The sequence below is a fragment of the Thermobia domestica genome, chromosome 6 (assembly GCF_964235325.1).
Source record: "Thermobia domestica chromosome 6, izTheDome1.hap1.1, whole genome shotgun sequence".
Classification (NCBI taxonomy): domain Eukaryota; kingdom Metazoa; phylum Arthropoda; class Insecta; order Zygentoma; family Lepismatidae; genus Thermobia; species Thermobia domestica.
In genome coordinates, this window is record NC_137459.1 from 41,066,409 (window position 1) to 41,084,855 (window position 18,447).

The 18,447-nt window shown below is 35.7% G+C and overlaps 1 protein-coding gene across 6 annotated transcripts in view; it reads right to left on the reverse strand.

The window, feature by feature from the left end:
* Nucleotides 1-3,388: 3,388 nt before the first annotated feature.
* Nucleotides 3,389-18,447, reverse strand: part of LOC145687959 (ubiquitin-like modifier-activating enzyme 1) — a 163,155-nt gene continuing 148,096 nt past the window's right edge. For all 6 annotated transcript variants that reach the window (XM_081761561.1, XM_081761562.1, XM_081761565.1 and 3 more), the window contains exons 17-18: nucleotides 7,520-7,704; nucleotides 3,389-4,161 (exon numbers count right to left, since the gene is read on the reverse strand). In XM_081761561.1, coding sequence (XP_081617687.1) covers nucleotides 4,014-4,161; nucleotides 7,520-7,704 — 333 coding nt within the window. In that variant the 3' untranslated portion in view covers nucleotides 3,389-4,013. The remainder of the gene's footprint in view (nucleotides 4,162-7,519; nucleotides 7,705-18,447) is intronic.

Consider the following 18,447-nt stretch of genomic DNA (forward strand, 5'->3'; position numbering starts at 1 on the left):
GCAAGATAAAAGTATTACGTTTTATCATCGTACTCTATACTTCCCTTATATTTAACACACTTAAATAGATTCAATCCTATTTTCAAGTACATAGCAACAATGAATCTGTGTTTTGCTATACATGGGAACTAAGTATCAGGCCCGCATTCAGGTCGGATTAAAGTTGTTTTCTACCCCTTTCAATGTCTACTTACTGGTGTACGTTTTGCCAAGCACTGGGTACCAAAATTTTCTCCATCTTCACTTCTAATGATGTTGCTGGCCACGGGCCTGTTTCGTATTGCACAATATTTATTTATATGGCACAAATACATCAAGAGTGTTTGTTTACAACAAAATCAACACAGAACAACTGAATAGAGAAACATACAGTTTTTTAAAACTCCTTCATCATTAAAATGTATCACCAAAATATGACAACGAAAATCCAAAACAGAAAATACAATGCCCTTTCTCTTTTTGGTGTTAATACTTCCATATACAATTCAGGAGAATTAAGTATTATTACAGCTACAATTTAGATGTTTTAATTTGTTGTCTTATTGACCACATGAAAATTAAATACACGAAAGGTAACACATTACATAAAGAATGTGTGAGAAACTATTACATATATATATATATATATATATATATATATATATATATATATATATATATATATATATATATATATATATATATATATATAATCGTTTATTCTTCGCATACATAAATCACAGAATTATCACTCATTATTGCTCTGTGTGCTTATTAAGTTGAAATACCAGACGATCTCCAATCCGATTATGTAGTTTCTTCAGGACAGAAGATTTGCATTTCATACACACACAAAACAAAAGTATTAAATTCTTTTATAAAATACATTAGAGTGTAGTGTAGTTTCATTGTGAAAATAATTTTCTGAAATATATAGTGAAAATAAATACAGAGTAGTGTAGTTTCATAATTGAAGTTAGAATACAGTATTGTATCCTTGTGGTTTCAGGATGATCGAGGTTCCACTGAACAATGAAAACTTAGTTTCCTCTGAAGTGTATGACAAAAGAACATGTAATGGAAATTGATTTTTTTTTTCGCATATCAACTTCTTTACCAAGAAGCACATTTCTAACACACTAATTTGTAATATAACAGAGGAAAAGCAAGACAGACGAACAATTCCTCATTGCCAATCCGTAAATTCAATGGCGATCACTAAATTGACGTTATCTAGATGTCAGGGGGCAAGCCCTCAAAGTCCTATAACTCCCCACCCCCAAATTTTGAAGATTTAAGGGTAGCATGTAGCCGATGAATATAGATTATCCCAAGAGCTTTAGATCCCCTTCCCCTTCCACCCAGTGACATCGAGAAGACTGGATAAAACACCTGCATTGTTGGGTAGTTTTCCAAGCGAAATTTATTTTATTAACAATAAAGCAATTTAATTTCCAATTATTTGTATGTAGTTTTAAGTCAGGGGTTCCCTACGTAGTGTCCACGAGCACAATCCGGGTAGACTCAATAAATTCTCTATTTAGGTGCTAATATAAAATAATGCGTAAAATAAAATCCGTATTTCGTGTGTGAAAATATATTTTCCTCAATTACTTTCATAAAATGCAGCCTGTTGATTGCCGCTTTCAGAACGAAAGGTTTTAAGTGATTTTCGATTCGCACTGTACAAATCAGTGATTTCGTAGCTTTTCAAAATTGGAAACAGATTCTCATTGCTCGTAATGGGTGGGTCAAGCATGACGTCCTTCTAGCATCATTTGTTTCCGGCGAATTCCAAAAGAATGTGCTACATATGGAATTCACAAGAGTTATGTTCTGTGTTAACCGATAAAAATCACGAAAGAAAATTGTATTTTTTTGTTTACGTTTCCGAAACTAGAGCCTTTAAACGTTAAGTTAGTCGAAGTAATCACGCAGAAATAAACGTCAATTATATTCCGGTCTTTATTTAGCAATCAAACTGCTGGGAATCTTTGCATTTTCGTTGTTATCAGAAGTAACGAAATTACTTAACTCACCCATTACTATAGCTTGTACACTTAAATAATACGAACAATTTTCACAAATTAATAATTGATATATGCAATTTGTGAAGTGAAGCATTCTTGGAACGTCAAACAAGAATTATTCAAACGAATAACAACAGTGTTTTTCATTTTAGTCTTGCTGTAACTTGCTTGCACTTTCGTTTTGATTGACAACTTTTCAATGAACCATTCCTTACTTTCTTCCTTATAGTAAGATAATTTTAGTTACCCTAAAATTATCTGAAACATCCACTATAAGGAATCGAAAAAATTTTTTCTAACAGCATGAGATGTGCGCTACCGGGAATAATATAGATTCGAAGTTAAATCGTGGATATGGGTTGAAGACTACACAAACAGGTACAACAAAACTGTCTGCTGATCATTATGATTTACCTCTGATGGTTTTAGAACAAACTTATAGAAGATATGACTTCCTCCTCTTCAACAGTACAACTATGGCAGAATTCCACTGGCCGCTACTAAAAAAAAAAATACCTAAAATTTCAATGGGCTTGCGGTAATTGAAAAAACATTTAAGTTATTGAAAGAAGAATTCGTGCCATTTTCATTTATTATTATTATTACAATTGGGAAAAAAAAGCAACATTATAATTTGAGAGAATACAAAGTACTACGCAAGAGACATGTTATTTTCAGATGAAAACTTGAAACTAATTACTGTATTTCATATTATTTCCTGTTCTAAACCAACATGATAGTTAAATTTTGTTTTTGTTTTACCATTCTTTCAAAAAGAATGTGGAACGGGGTAAATGTATGTGACCTCAAACCATCAAGGTTATATATATAAAAACAGAAGCAAACTCTATAGTATACTTTCCAACATTCCAGCTGCTGAAATCGATATCCTCTTTATTCGACGCAACACAAATAAAAGTAACGAAGTTTTCATAATGAACTTTACAACATTTACTTTTAAGCTTCATTCAAATACTTTGATAGTGATCGCCTAACAAGCACACACTGGCTAAACAAAACACGAAATAATAACTGTTTACGTAATGTTTTCTTTTCATATGGGAAAATTATAATTACAATGCATTTCACCTTGTCACTCCAATTCACTTAAGCACAAATGTACAATTTGACAGAGGGAATCAAAAAAATTACAAAGTTTTATAGTAAAAGTGCCTTTGATATAATGGTACACAAAAGCCCAAACATGAGAAATATATTCTACAAAAGAAAAATACAGTGATACACAAGAAAAAGTTAGAATTATTTGCAGTACATAAGCTTTATTGCTAGAAATTCGAAATAGAAAATTGCATTTACTGTGCCAACAGTGACTAGAAACAATTTCCTCCTTAAAACAAATGCGAACACAGTAATGCAGCGTTGCATTTTTGTACAAGAAAGTAAACATCAAGGTGATTATGTGTTACTCAGAGATTTTTTGTGGAATTTATGCGCGTACTAGTTAAAATAATACAGAAGAAAAAAAAATCTTTACAGAATGGAGCTGACTCAGGAAACATTTTCTTTATTGTTTCTTGAAAGACACAAACCTTAATGTTACAGAATACGTGAAAATTCTACGGTAAAAGCTTGTCTAGCCACACTACAACTTTCAGAAACAATGGCTCTAGATTGCTATTCAAAACTTCAGCATGATTTGCTCTGCAAGCGCTCATTCCACAAACATGAATAGCGTGTCTTAAAAAAAGAAAAAAAAAACCCTCTTAATTCATCTACATACATACACACACGCACGAGCACGCATACATACATACACGCTCACTTACAGAATTCGCCAATGAATTTTTAACTTTACCCTTATCATTTACACAAGCATGCAGAAAATACGCTATTCGTAGCAAAGCATGCATTCACAATTGACGATCCACACTTCTATGAAGATTCATACAACGTCAAATTCGATGTTATCACTGCTTCATTACTTGTGGGGGCAAGAAAGGAAAAAAATGTAAATCCAGTCTTTTTCTCCTGTTAACAACAGCTTCAGACTATAGCCGATGGAAGTAGATACCGAACGTATGGTACCTCCACATCTTCTCCATCAAGGTCGTTACAACACAATTCAAACACCAACGCACGGACATGTGGCTCTAACTTCTTCTTGGATACCTTTTTCACAACTTCGGACATTCTGTAAAAGAACAGTTTTTATGTGAACTTATTTCAATACTTGGCATATCACATTTATCAACTATGTATTCACACAAAACGTACTGTATTTGAATGTTTCATGTTTTTATATATCGATATGATGATGGCAAAACACCAACATGTACATTTGTACAAGACACAAGATTACCATCTTATGAATTAAATCTATGAGCAGCATGACAAAACATGATAGTCACTTTTTGATCATTTTCTTACTTTTCGCATCAGAAGTTGGTCACACTAACATTATATGCTGGAAATTGCAGACAATGGCTTAATGAAAAATTCCATATTTAGCAATTATACAGGGTGTTTCAAAATTACACCGGCAACTCTTGGGAGGTGATTCCTGACACCAAGATAAGGCAAAAAGTATAGACCAACTGGGGTGCAAAAATGCTTCCTTTCGGAGTTAGAGGCTGCCGATAACAAAAAACTTTAAAAGGTCCATAGCTCCAAAACTATGGGACATACCATAGTCGGGTCAAAACTTCACTTAGGAACTAATTGTGCCCTATCCAAAAATACATGTTTTAGAATCCTAAGGTACTCACGCAACAATTTTTAAAGACGGAGTTTGGCTACGGGCATATAATTTGAAGTGCTCACCAATTACCTCTATAAAAATTGTTGCGGAAGTACCGCGAGATTCTGAAACATGGATTTTCAGGTTTTCGGCAGCCTGTAACTCCGAAAGGAAGCATTTGTGCACCCAAGTTGGTCTATACTTTTTGTCTTATCTTCGTGTCAGGAATCACCTACCATGAGTTCTCGGTGTTGCTTTGAAACACCCTGTATATCGTTTTCACCAGTGAACTGGAAAAAGTTTGCTGCCTCTACAAATGTAGGTTTTGTCATTTTCGTATAGATGTATTAACAGAATTTGTCATAATAAACTTCAAATTCCACGCAAGATACGAGTTTACAGTTATTTCACATTCCTATTGCACACAATATTCTATACATACACACATACTAATATTTGGCAGCCTTCTAAGACTCAAATTTTTATTCGGACAACTGTTAAGTTAGTGCAAAAATTTTGTAATATCAGAAGTTTATATTATGTACGTAACTTTGAAAAGTACATCTCGCCTAATTCATTAAGCACCCATTACAGGAAGTGAATATGCGGTTTATAACTATCTCAATGTTCGCTTTTGTGTAATGGCAGGAAAATGTCCATCACTGATTTTTTTAAACCATACTTTTATTAAAAACTGTTTCGCAAAAATTTCAGTCCAAATCACAAATTTTGATGCCCCATAACTAGGGAACTAAACGCATGTACATCATAATATTTCACACGTTTGCAATGCAGGTCAAGGTCAACCACTCTGTGAACTTCGATCAAGATCGGATGCGCTTGTTTGAACTCGTACGATATATATCATCCTTGATTTTTCACGGAAAAGTCAGAGGAGGATGAAAATAAATTATTTCTTCCATTTATCATATTATATATATATATATATAATAGTACTACTTCACCCTTAATCTCCCGGGGATTGAAATAGGCAATATAAAAAGATTAAGTTCTATATGAAATCTATGTTTTCTTATCTAAAGTGTGGCCCATAAGTTGTTCAGCATAAATGTAGCAAATGCATGCAGAAAGTTGTACATATCATTTTAGTAAAACACACTTTATAAATTTTCAACTTTGTACAAAACCCGCCCAATTCTCCGTACTGAAGAACCCATCGATATAAGATATGGTAAAAGATCAAGTTTTGACACACTGTCTGCTATAGTACAGAGGTTGTTCAGCCAAAGTTTGGCCGATTTCGTTCCTTCCCTCTCCCGGCAGAATTGACTCACACGACCTGGCACGTAGCGTCCTGCAGTGTTGTGCAGTGGCTTCCTGGAAACTAAGTTGTTTTTCCGCGCCGACGACAATAACGCACAAAACAGGAAGCCACTGCATTTGCGAGTGTTGTGTTAAATTTGTTTCCAAGTGTGTGGGTTTCCGCTCTGTGACCAAAATGCCGCCTAAACTAAGCCGGTTTTGGGAAGGCTATGTTGCGGCTCTTTATGACGCCCACTTTAGTGTTTCTGTCATTAGAAAACAGTACAAGAAGAATGGATGCAACATCAGTTTAAGTGGAATAAAAAATGTTATTAAAAAGTACAAGGGCAACGAAGCTCCACCATTTGGATCACCAACGAAGTTGCCTAGGAAGTGGGAATGCCAACGCCACCTCTACCATGCAGAGGAAACTTCGCAAAATGGCAATGCAAGAAAATCCACCAACACAAAGGTGTATGGCTAATCATCTTGACGTGTCTTTGGAGACTTTGAGCCGGACGTTACACCAACTCAAGCTGGAAAAAGTCATGAAAGCTCGCGGCCATCTTCTCACGGATGCCCACTAAAAGGAACGAAAGTGTAACGCTCGGAAGCTGTACGAACGGCATCTGGCAAAACAAAGGTGGATGTACATCGTAACGCTCGATGAAGCATGGATTTACCTATCCGACTGCTGCAAACCGAGAGCCATCATATACTGAGAGAAAGGCGCCAAAAACTTCAGAAGGTGGGTCCGTGTCTGTAATGAATCCTTCCCAAAAGGGTTCATGGTCGTTACTGGCTACTGTTACCGAGGTAAACTGAAGATTCATAGGGTGGCGAAGAACTGCAAAATAAATTCGCAGTATTTTCAGGAGCAGATCATGCGGCCGATCTACGAGCATGATATTCCAACAATGTACGGAAATGACGTCAATCTGGTGCGCATTCACATGGACAAGGACTCATCACATACCTCACGATCGTCCCTCGCATTCTACAGGGAAATGGAGGAGGCAAGTGTATAAAGGTGATGCCTTTCAATGAGGTACCTGTTAAATCTCCAGGTGCAAGTCCTATGGACTATTGTGGATTTGGATTGCTGAAGCGGGCTTTGGGAAAACGGCGTGTGACAACTGTAGAAGGACTATGGAAAGCTGTGCAAAGGAAATGGGACAAGATTCCCCTCCCAGTTCTTCAGAGAAGCCTATTACAGTGGAAACCACGCTGTCGGGCTATTTTTAGGAACCACCGGAGACACATCGAGCACTTACGGACCAGGCGCCATGGATTCTTCTAAACTTTTAAGGTAAGTCGAAATTGGCCAAATGTAGACTGAACAACCTCTGTATTTGTCGAAGGTATGATTGAATCAGTCTTTCACAGGAAGCTTCTGCGAGGAGGAAACCCAAACCCACACTGATCACTTAACCGCAAGGAATTTATCACCAGGATTGTCATTTACAAATTTATTCTCCCATGCTAAGTGCCGTATTTAGAATTAATTTGAATAGTTTTTAAAACTACTATTACAGCAATTTATACTTACGTTAGATCCATTCGCTCGTTACATTTTGCTGGTGGCATGAAGAAGGAGTACAACATACATACACCCTGGGACAGCATTGTTATATCTAAGCGATGCTTCTCCCTGAAATACTCCAGGAACTCACGAAGAGTCATCTCACCCTGAACTTCGAATCGGTCCCACAAAGTCCATTCTATGTCGTAGTACTGTAAAGAGAAACAATTTGATATATCATCTGATGATGTAAGGACCCGATTAGTAATATTATCTATCACCTTACTTCTTCCGAATGTTAAGTCCTGAATACTCACTGCACTCTCTCGCTTTTATTTCTCCCCTAGATCCTTGTTAATGGATGATTATAGAAGAAAAAAATAAAAAATATCAAGTAAGTGACACCTAAGAACAGACGTGGAGGTATATTTCCTGGGGTTGACACAACAGCAATACACACAAGATATTCTACTATTCCAAAATGAGTTTGTTCCGTTTCCATGTCTTTTTTTTATTGGTCTACTCTTATGAGGCAGTACATATAAGGCTCTAGAAGACAGCCAGAAACTTGATAGTTCAAGAACTAGTCAGGACTAAAATTTTAAGCGAGTTAATTTGTTATAAATTCAATAAACACAGCAAACTGATCAGAAAACCGAGAAAAAAAAATTAATATTCTTACCCTGACTCACCATAAGTAACAAAGTTGAGAGCGGAAGGTGTTTTGGTATCGAGGAGCCAGAAAGAGCGAGTGTGTTTCTTAGATGCTATACAACTATGCGTTGAAACATAAAACTTACTTTTAAAAATAGAACAAATTGCGTTTCTTTCCACGTTATGAAATTACACCGGACTTACAACTATAGGATCCCACGTTGTAATCGTAAGTAACAGATTTCTTAATTTCAGTTCTAATGAAATGAAATGTTAGTCTACCGTCCCACATTTATGTCCTTTAGACTAAAGGAGACGGGTGATTAATGAAAGTATGAATGATTGTGATTTTTGTGTATGTGTGTGTGTTTTTACACTAGGAATCGAATCCGAGATCATCTGAACAAAAGGCACATGCACTAGCCACTAGACCCACGAGGGGACCAGTTTCGGTTTTTAATCGAGAGATACGGATAGTGATGGGATCTATATAATATCGCACGTTGAATCTATTTCAGAAACATTTTCTCACTACCTGCAGGGAAAAAGAGCAAGACCTAAAGGGAATCCGTAAGGATAATTATTTCGGACAATCTCTGGAAGGCAGTTTTTTTTTTTTTTTTTTTTTTTTTTTTGACCAGAAGTGTACAATTCACAACACTACACATCAGCATTGCTATGTACTATAACAACTTTCTTTAAAACGCACTAGCTTCCTAACAAACGGAAATACATTTTTTTCTTTTTTAAACCAACAAATAGAAACATTAAGAACACTGCAAATTACAGGTCGATCACATGCCTTCCTATAATGTATAAATATCAATACTAACTGAAAATATATACTCTCATCTGCAAAAGAAAAGAACTATGACAGAACAGAAAGGATGCTTACAGGGCCTTCAAGGGATACAAGAACCAGATAGTAGTATGGGCCCCACCCTATCTAAATTTTGATTATCCTCAAAGGGGCGCCCCAAGGCCCGGGGTCAATGACCTAGGGGTACTTAGGACCACCCCCTCTAAAATTTGGCAGGGGTACCTTGGCCCACCCCCTAAATTTTGGCAGGGGTTCCTAGGATCAACCCCCTTAAATTTTGGAAATTGCCAAATCTAAAAATTTGGTATCGTAGCCTAGAACCATAGTATGTAACTATCAGTATTGGGGGTCTATGTCGTTCCCTTTCATGGGTAAAAAATTGCCAAAAATTCAAATTTCGGGGGTTTTTGACCTAATTTATCCCCTTTGATGAGGTTTTTTTTATCCTATATAGTTATATGGGCGTATACAGGGGTCCATTCCCTTTCATAAGATATGGGTATATTTGTGCACCCCTTTAAAAATTTGGGAGGGGTACCTTGGCTCACCCCTTAAATTTTAGAAATTGCCCATTTTACACATTTGGTATTATAGTATAGGACCCTAATATAGATTACTATAAATTTGGGTGGTCCACCTCGTTCCTTTCATGGGTACGAAATTGCCAAATTTTAGTACAACCACGTGTTTGGTTTTGGCTCAATTTATCCCCTTGGATGAGGTCCTATTACCATATATGGTTATATGGTCATGTATATTGGTCCATTTCCTATTATAAGACATGGGTATATTGATGCACCCTGGAGGGGTACTTTGGCCCACCCCCCTTAAATTTTGGAAATTGCCCAATTTAAACATTTGGCATTATAGTATAGAACCCTAATATAGATTACTATAAATTTGGGTGGTCCACCTCGTTCCTTTCATGGGTACGAAATTGCCAAATTTTAGTACAACCACGTGTTTGGTTTTGGCCCAATTTATGCCCTTGGATGAGGTCCTATCACCTTATATGGTTATATGATCATATATAGGGTTCCATTCCATATTATAAACCATAGGTACATTGATGCACTCCCTTTACATTTTTGGGAGGCGTACCATGGCCAACCCCTTAAATTTTAGTAATTTTTCAATTTAAGCATTCGCTATCATAGTACATGACCTCGACATGTATCATGATAAATTTGGGTGGTCCACCTTGTTCCCTTTCATGGATAAAAAACTGCCAAAATATAAACATAAGCAATATGTTGTACCACGTGTTTGGTTTTTGGCCCAATTTATTCCATTTGACGCGGTCTTATTACCGTATATGGTTATATGGTCATGTATATAGGGTCATTTCCTATCATAAGACATGGGTACATTGATGCACCCTTTAAAAATTGGGAGGGGGTATCTTGGCTCATCCACTCAGTTTTAGAAATTGTTTAATATAAGCATTTGGTATCATAGTACAGGTCTTCAATATGTACCACTATAAATTTGGATGGTCCACATCGTTCCCTTTCATGGGTAAAGAACTATCAAAAATCAAATTTTGGAGGTTATTGATCCCTTTGATAAGTATTTAGCACGTTATATGGGTAGGTACAGAGGTTTATTACCTTTATATGTTTTTGTTCCCTTTTAAATTTGGGAATTATCAAATAACAAAATTCGGTAAACGTTTTCTAGGACCCATTGTAGATGTTTGTGCTCCTCTTATGGCCAAATATTCAAAATTTAAAGGTTATTGACCGGCTTTATTATTGAATAACTACAGGATTTATTACTTTTTCATAAGACACACGTGTATTTGTGTACCAATCTTAAATTTTGGGAGGGGTACATTTCTTATTGTCATATCAATAATTGGTAATTGTTCTTAAAATTTGATAGTATCTCATTCATTGGGTAAATCATTGTCAAATATTAGTATGATCACGTGATCAGTTATTGACCTATGATGGGATTAGAAGTCCAGGACATTGGTACATTTAAACTTTGTAGGATAATTTGAGAATTGTCAAATGAAATTGCGTCATTGGTTTTGATTTGCGTGATTGATTTGACCTTGAGCTTTAGAAATCTTATGGCTAACCTTATTCCAACTTATGACTCATAGTCTAAAGGCAATACATGCTACAACACTGAAATTTAGTCACAAGGTGATGTAATCTGACACTGGCCAAGTTATTGTTGATGCAATTTGATTGATTGATCACTATCTTTCGTGCAATCTGATTGGCTGATCACTATCTTTCGTGCAATCTGATTGGCTGATGATTTTCAAATCTTTGCTACATTCAGTTTTGTTTTGTTTAACATTTAAAAAGTTTTTGAAATTTTTGTTTGAAACTTTGGTTTGAAACTTTTTCGTTTGATATTTTTAGTTTAAAAATTTTTGTTTCGAAATTTTTGTTTCAAAAATTTTTGTTTGAAACTTTGGTTTGAAATTTTTAGTTTAAAAATTTTTGTTTGAAAATTTTTTGAAATTTTTGTTTCAAAATTTTGTTTGAATTTTTTTTGTTTGAAATAAATTGTTCGATTTTTTCTGTTTAAAAATTTTTGTTTCAAAGTTTGGTTTGACATTTTTAAAAGTTTTTTTACTCATTAGTAAAGAACCGGAACTGTTTAAAACAAAAACCTCTGGTAACATTGTTTATCATGGTGCAATAGTACATGTCAGAACATGGGGTTGTACTTGAAATGAAAAAAAAAATCATTGAAATGGATCATTTTATTACACTGCACTGGTTAATCACATACATCCATACCAGATAAAGGATCTGGATATTGTCGATACAATGTATTTTGAACTTCTTGCACTAGTTTGTCTTTAGCGTATAATTTTAATTCCAGCTGAAGTCTTTTAAGATCTATTGCAATATCACTTGGTGGAAACTCAATGTCCATTTGATCACAAATAAGCTGTTTATCAATACAGGTATGCACCCACGAACGATGTTGACAATCATCACAACATCTAGATACATGTACAATATGCGTGACACATTTTTCAAAATAGTACTTTTTCAGGAATATACTTCTTTTGTTGCACACTTCCACTGCATGTTTAACACACTGGAATACATTGATGAATTTGTTCCATTCCGTTTGCGTTAGATACACCATATTGCGAGGGACATGCAATGTACTCTTTTTACGTAACAGCACCATGTTCTCTTCGAGGACTGTACGCAGCACCACTTCATGATTTGAGCCTAATGATTTGACTATGGTCACATTTAGCTCATCATGAAAATAATCATTCATTTGGTCGATTCGTGAACATAATATTTGCCATTCTTCACAGGTCAGTTGTACACCAAATTGTTCTGCTTTGCCCAATCGAATCACTGGTTCAAATGTTCTAGCACTGATACCAATCATCACATGTTTTGTTTGAAATATATTTATTGGATAATAGCTTGCGAAGATGAATTCTTTATCGTTAGAAGTACACATCTTTCCTGTTGAAACGCACTTTCTCAAATGATTTCACGGGATTCCTGATTTCATAGAAATACGGCTGATGTCATTAGAAAAAAATGTGTTGACGTTTGAATTCATGATTTCATCACAGTTGCTGACGTCATGCTGACCAACCAAATTCATAGATCGCATTCAGCATACAACTACGTCTGATGTCAAAGGAATGTGCTGACGTTTGAATTCATGATTTCATCACAATTGCTGACGAAACCAAATTCACTGATCCGGCTGTGTATTAAATTCAAATTGATGACTTCGACCCAAGAATCCTTTGTAACATAAAGATACAGATCCAGTATTTAAGAAACGCAGCAGTTCTTGTTTTGATGCTTCCATGGGTAAATATCTTGCTGGTAAAATTATATTCTTATCATTTTGAAGCTTCACTACGATTCTTAATCCAAACTTTGTAGGGATGTTTTGGCTAGCTAAGATTCTATAAGGTACATTCTGTTTTAAATCAGTAATCTTGGTAAATGATTTCATCATATCACGTGTGTTTAGAAACTGCAGACAAGTAGCCATGATGATGTTATCATGAATACTAACTCGAAAGATACTTATATATGATGCAAAACTGATGACGTTGCATTATCATGTTCTGACGTGTATTATTGCACCATGATAAACAATGTTGGCAGAGGTTTTTGTTCGAAACAGTTCCGGTTCTTTACTAATGAGTGCACAAACTTTTAAAAATGTCAAACCAAACTTGGAAACAAAAATTTCAAACAAAAAATTTTTCAAACAAAAATTTCGAAACAAAAATTTGCAAACAAAAAAAAAATTCAAACGAAAAATTTCAAACAAAATTTTCATCTAAGCAGTTCCAGTTCTTTACTAATGAGTGCACAAACTTAAAAATTTGAAACCAAAATTTTCCAAACAAAAATTTCGAAACGAAAATGATCAAACAAAAAATTTTTAAACAGAAAAAAATCGAACAATTTTTTTAAAACTAAAATTTCGAACAAAAACTTTTTCAGTTTTGAAACGAAAAAAAAAAATAAAAATTTCAAACGAAAAAATTTCAAACAAACGTTTTCCAAACAAAAAATTTTGAAACAATAATTTCAAACAAAAATGTTTCAAACAAAATATCAAACGAAAAAATGTCAAACCAAAGTTTCAAACAAAAATCTCAAAAACATTTAAATGTTAAACAAAACTTAAAACTGAATGCAGCAAAGATTTGAAAATCATCAACCAATCAGATTGCACGAAAGATAGTGATCAGCCAATCAGATTGCACGAAAGATAGTGATCAACCAATCAAATTGCATCAACAATAACTTGGCCAGTGTCAGATTACATCACCTTGTGACTAAATTTCAGGGTTGTAGCATGTATTCCCTTAAGACTATGAGTCATAAGATTCAATAAGGTTAGCTATCAGATTTCTAAAGGTAAAGGTCAAGGTCAAATCAATCATCACAAATGATCTTAGAGTATGAGCTGTGACTTAAGTTCAAAGTACTATTTCAAATTTCGCGCCTTATGTTAAAGTTCTGTTTATCACAATTACCAAATTTAAAGAATACGTCTCTTGATATACCTAAGTCTTAGAATTAATCATATCATTATATGTTCAATAAGGTCAATAATGTCCGTCAATTGTTTACCTGAGTAGAACCAACTGTTTTCTGCAAGTGTGTACTCAAACTTAAGAAGTACTACAACAAAGGAAATGAATCCCTGTACACTTCCTCATTAAGGTCAATCACGTGGTACATCATATTGCTTACGTTTATATTTGGTCCATAAGCTGGAATAATCAAAACCAATGACGCAATTTCATTTGACAATTCTCAAATTATCCTACAAAGTTTAAATGTACCAATGTCCTGGACTTCTAATCCCATCATAGGTCAATAACTGATCACGTGATCATACTAATATTTGACAATGATTTACCCAATGAATGAGATACTATCAAATTTTAAGAACAATTACCAATTATTGATATGACAATAAGAAATGTACCCCTCCCAAAATTTAAGATTGGTACACAAATACACGTGTGTCTTATGAAAAAGTAATAAATCCTGTAGTTATTCAATAATAAAGCCGGTCAATAACCTTTAAATTTTGAATATTTGGCCATAAGAGGAGCACCAACATCTACAATGGGTCCTAGAAAACGTTTACCGAATTTTGTTATTTGATAATTCCCAAATTTAAAAGGGAACAAAAACATATAAAGGTAATAAACCTCTGTACCTACCCATATAACGTGCTAAATACTTATCAAAGGGATCAATAACCTCCAAAATTTGAAATGAAATGAAAGCTTTAAGTTTAACGTCCCACGGTTATGCCAGTTAGGCTAAAGGAGACGGTGATAATGAGAAATGAGTGAAATGAACAGTGGGAGGAAACGGGAGAACCCCGAGAAAACCCACGAGCACGGTGTTTGTCCACCACAAAGTCCACACGGCGCGAGCTGGGATCGAACCAGGGACACCAAGCACAGGAGGTGAACGCTCTACCACTGAGCCACCGCGCCCCCCCCCTCCAAAATTTGATTTTTGATAGTTCTTTACCCATGAAAGGGAACGATGTGGACCATCCAAATTTATAGTGGTACATATTGAAGACCAGTACTATGATACCAAATGCTTATATTAAACAATTTCTAAAACTGAGTGGATGAGCCAAGATACCCCCTCCCAATTTTTAAAGGGTGCATCAATGTACCCATGTCTTATGATAGGAAATGACCCTATATACATGACCATATAACCATATAAGGTAATAGGACCTCATCCAAGGGGATAAACTGAGCCAAAACCAAACACGTGGTTGCACTAAAATTTGGCAATTTCGTACCCATGAAAGGGAACGAGGTGGACCACCAAAATTTATAGTAATCTATATTAGGGTCCTAATTTCCAAAATTGAAGGGATGGGCCAAGGTACCCCTCCCAAATTTTTAAAGGGGTGCACAAATATACCCATATCTTATGAAAGGGAATGGACCCCTGTATACGCCCATATAACTATATAGGATAAAAACACCTCATCAAAGGGGATAAATTAGGTCAAAACCCCCGAAATTTGAATTTTTGGCAATTTTTTACCCATGAAAGGGAACGACATAGACCCCCAATACTGATAGAGTTACATACTATGGTCCTAGGCTACCATACCAAATTTTTAGATTTGGCAATTTCCAAAATTTAAGGGGGTTGGTCCTAGGTACCCCTGCCAAAATTTAGGGGGTGGGCCAAGGTACCCCTGCCAAATTTTAGAGGGGGTGGTCCTAAGTACCCCTAGGTCATTGACCCCAGGCCTTCGGGCCCCTCATTGAGGATAATCAAAATTTAGATATGGTGGGGCCCATACTACTCAGATAGTACTTACCGAGCAAGCTAAATCCCAGGAAACAAACGTAAGTATAGCATTTATGACTACCTAAAGGACTTCCATTGAATTCCACACTCGTACCTAATAGAAATACTACAAATAATTTAAAACGCACCCTACGATCACCGAAATTTTGAAACCAACTATGAAATAATGGTCCACAGAACTTTCCAATGAACAGAACAGGGTAATATCTCGAAAAAATAAACAGAGGCATATTCCAAGAAGATTCTCTCAGTGCCTATGGTTCTGCATAGATCTCAATCCTCTCAGTAGATGATCAGTAAACACGTCTTACGGGTTAAAGGTAAAATCACGTAACAAATCTTTTAAAATTAACAATCTGCTATATATGTATGACGTAAAGCTCTACACCAAATACACAGATTACTAGAAACTGTAACAAATTTTTGTCCTGACATATGTATGGTTTTAGGAATTAACAAATGTAAGTCAGTACATGAGTTTAACGTCCCTTTCAACAGCGAGGCTATATGAGACGTAGGCCTACTTATTAACGTGGAATCCGAACCACATGAACTCCCGCCGGGAATCGAACCCGGGTCTCCCACGCCAAAGGCGCGTATGCTAACCGCTTAGTCACGGAGGAGCTCAAGAAGTAATTCTGATAGATGTAGCGGTATTACTGACTCACAACATACTACAACTTTTAGTATGAAAATTAGCAAATACAAAAACGTTGCAGACGAAATCAAGAAGGTATGGGAATGTCAAAGTTTCAGTAAGACCAATCTCAGCTACAGCTATTATACCTAAAAGTACTGTAACAAAACATTTGACAAACCAAAAAAAATCAATAATACTAGATATGATCAGGAAGTTTTTTGGAGGAGAACTCTTCTAATAATCTGCACTTGCCAGAGATGCCCGTCAGATTATAAAGCTGAAACCAACAGAGAAATAATAAGAATAATATTATTCAAAGTTAACATTCATACACTTTTCTCTTTATAGTGTGTTTGTAAATCACAAAGGATAATTAGAAGTTGGAAAAACACAGCACTCGAAAACTTAAGTAATAGGGAGAAAGTGGTAACATGTTCAATATACTATTTTTCACTTGAGAATAAAAATCATTGTAGTTGTACAGTCATAACAGTATAATATGTCTTTGCTACAATCATTATTTAATCACCATACTTCAGAGTAGTGTCTAGAGTCTTGGATCCTATGCTATCAAAATATACACTCACCAGCCAAATAATTATAAGCACGCGGTATTTTTTTTAATAAAATCGTTGGGCTGACGTAACAAGCACGGGGCACAGCAGAACCGCTCGGCAGACGGTGATAGGAATCTCAATCAGTCAGAACGGTGCTTGTACATAGAACGGGGAGGGCCGAATATATATCAGATATAAGATAGAGGACAGATTGTAATGGCCAAGTTACGGAAATGAGCATCTTGCAAAAGCGTGACTTGTGGGATATTCGCGAGATGACGTGACTAGTGTCTTCCAAAGGCGGGCAGAAGACTTTGAAACTAGCACCAAACGACAAGGCGTGGGACAGCCGCACCTCATTAAAAATGTCGGACGTCTAGACAGTCGAGGTTTATACGACAGGATAGGGCGCAAAATGTGGCACAATTAATAGCAGACTAAGAATGGATAAATCACTAGTATGTTTGAGTACACAGTTCACAGTAAACTGTTAGATATGAGCCTCCACAGCCGACATCCTACATGTGTACCAATGTTAACCATACGGCATTGTCGATTACGACTGGAATTGACACATGTTCATCGTAATTGGACCGCCGAGCAATAGCCCACCGTTGTATGGCCCGATGAAATACGATATTGCCTTCATTACGTCGATGGCCGTATGAGAATTCGTCGTCTTTCAGGGCATGTACAATAGAACAACATGTAAGCTTCAGCTGACCTGGCTTCATTATGATTTGAGAAACCTGTACATGGTCATCCATGAAGCTAGTAGTGCGTGTGGAAGGCACTATGATGGCTACTAACTATTGGAAAGTCAGTGCTGAACATGCACACCCATTCATGCTAGCCATTTCCAACTGGCAATAGTATCTTGCGGCAAGGTAACTCTTCTTGTCATAAGGCCAATGCTGTTTTGTAGTAATTCGACGAGCACAGTGGGCCCATTTCATTTCAAATCGTGCGCGTGATAGCCAAATGTGTACCATGACCATTTTGAATTCCTATGAAAAAAATATAATATATTACCAAGTCTGTCTTTACAGGACTGGAGAACAATGTCGTGTGCATGCTTTGTGTAACTTTTATAAAAATTCAAGATGGGGTTTTTGTGAGATTAATTTTTGAAAATAGTCCAATTTTGAAATTTTAACTTTTTTCATGCTAAATTCTCACTTGTAGTGTACAGATAGGTAATAAATAATATTTTTACTGTAATGTCATGTTTCCATAGTATTTATTCCTAGCATAAAACAAATCTTATGTTTTCATTTGGGCACAGGAAATCAATTTTGTTACAGTTTATGTTACATCTCTAATGTGTCTGTTTGGTATGGTTTGGAACAGTAGAAAACATAGTATAAAATAAACAACAAAAAAAGGTTTTTGGCACTTTTTGTTCTTTCTTAATAATACCTTCAAAACGCCAATTCCCCACTTTGTTGCAA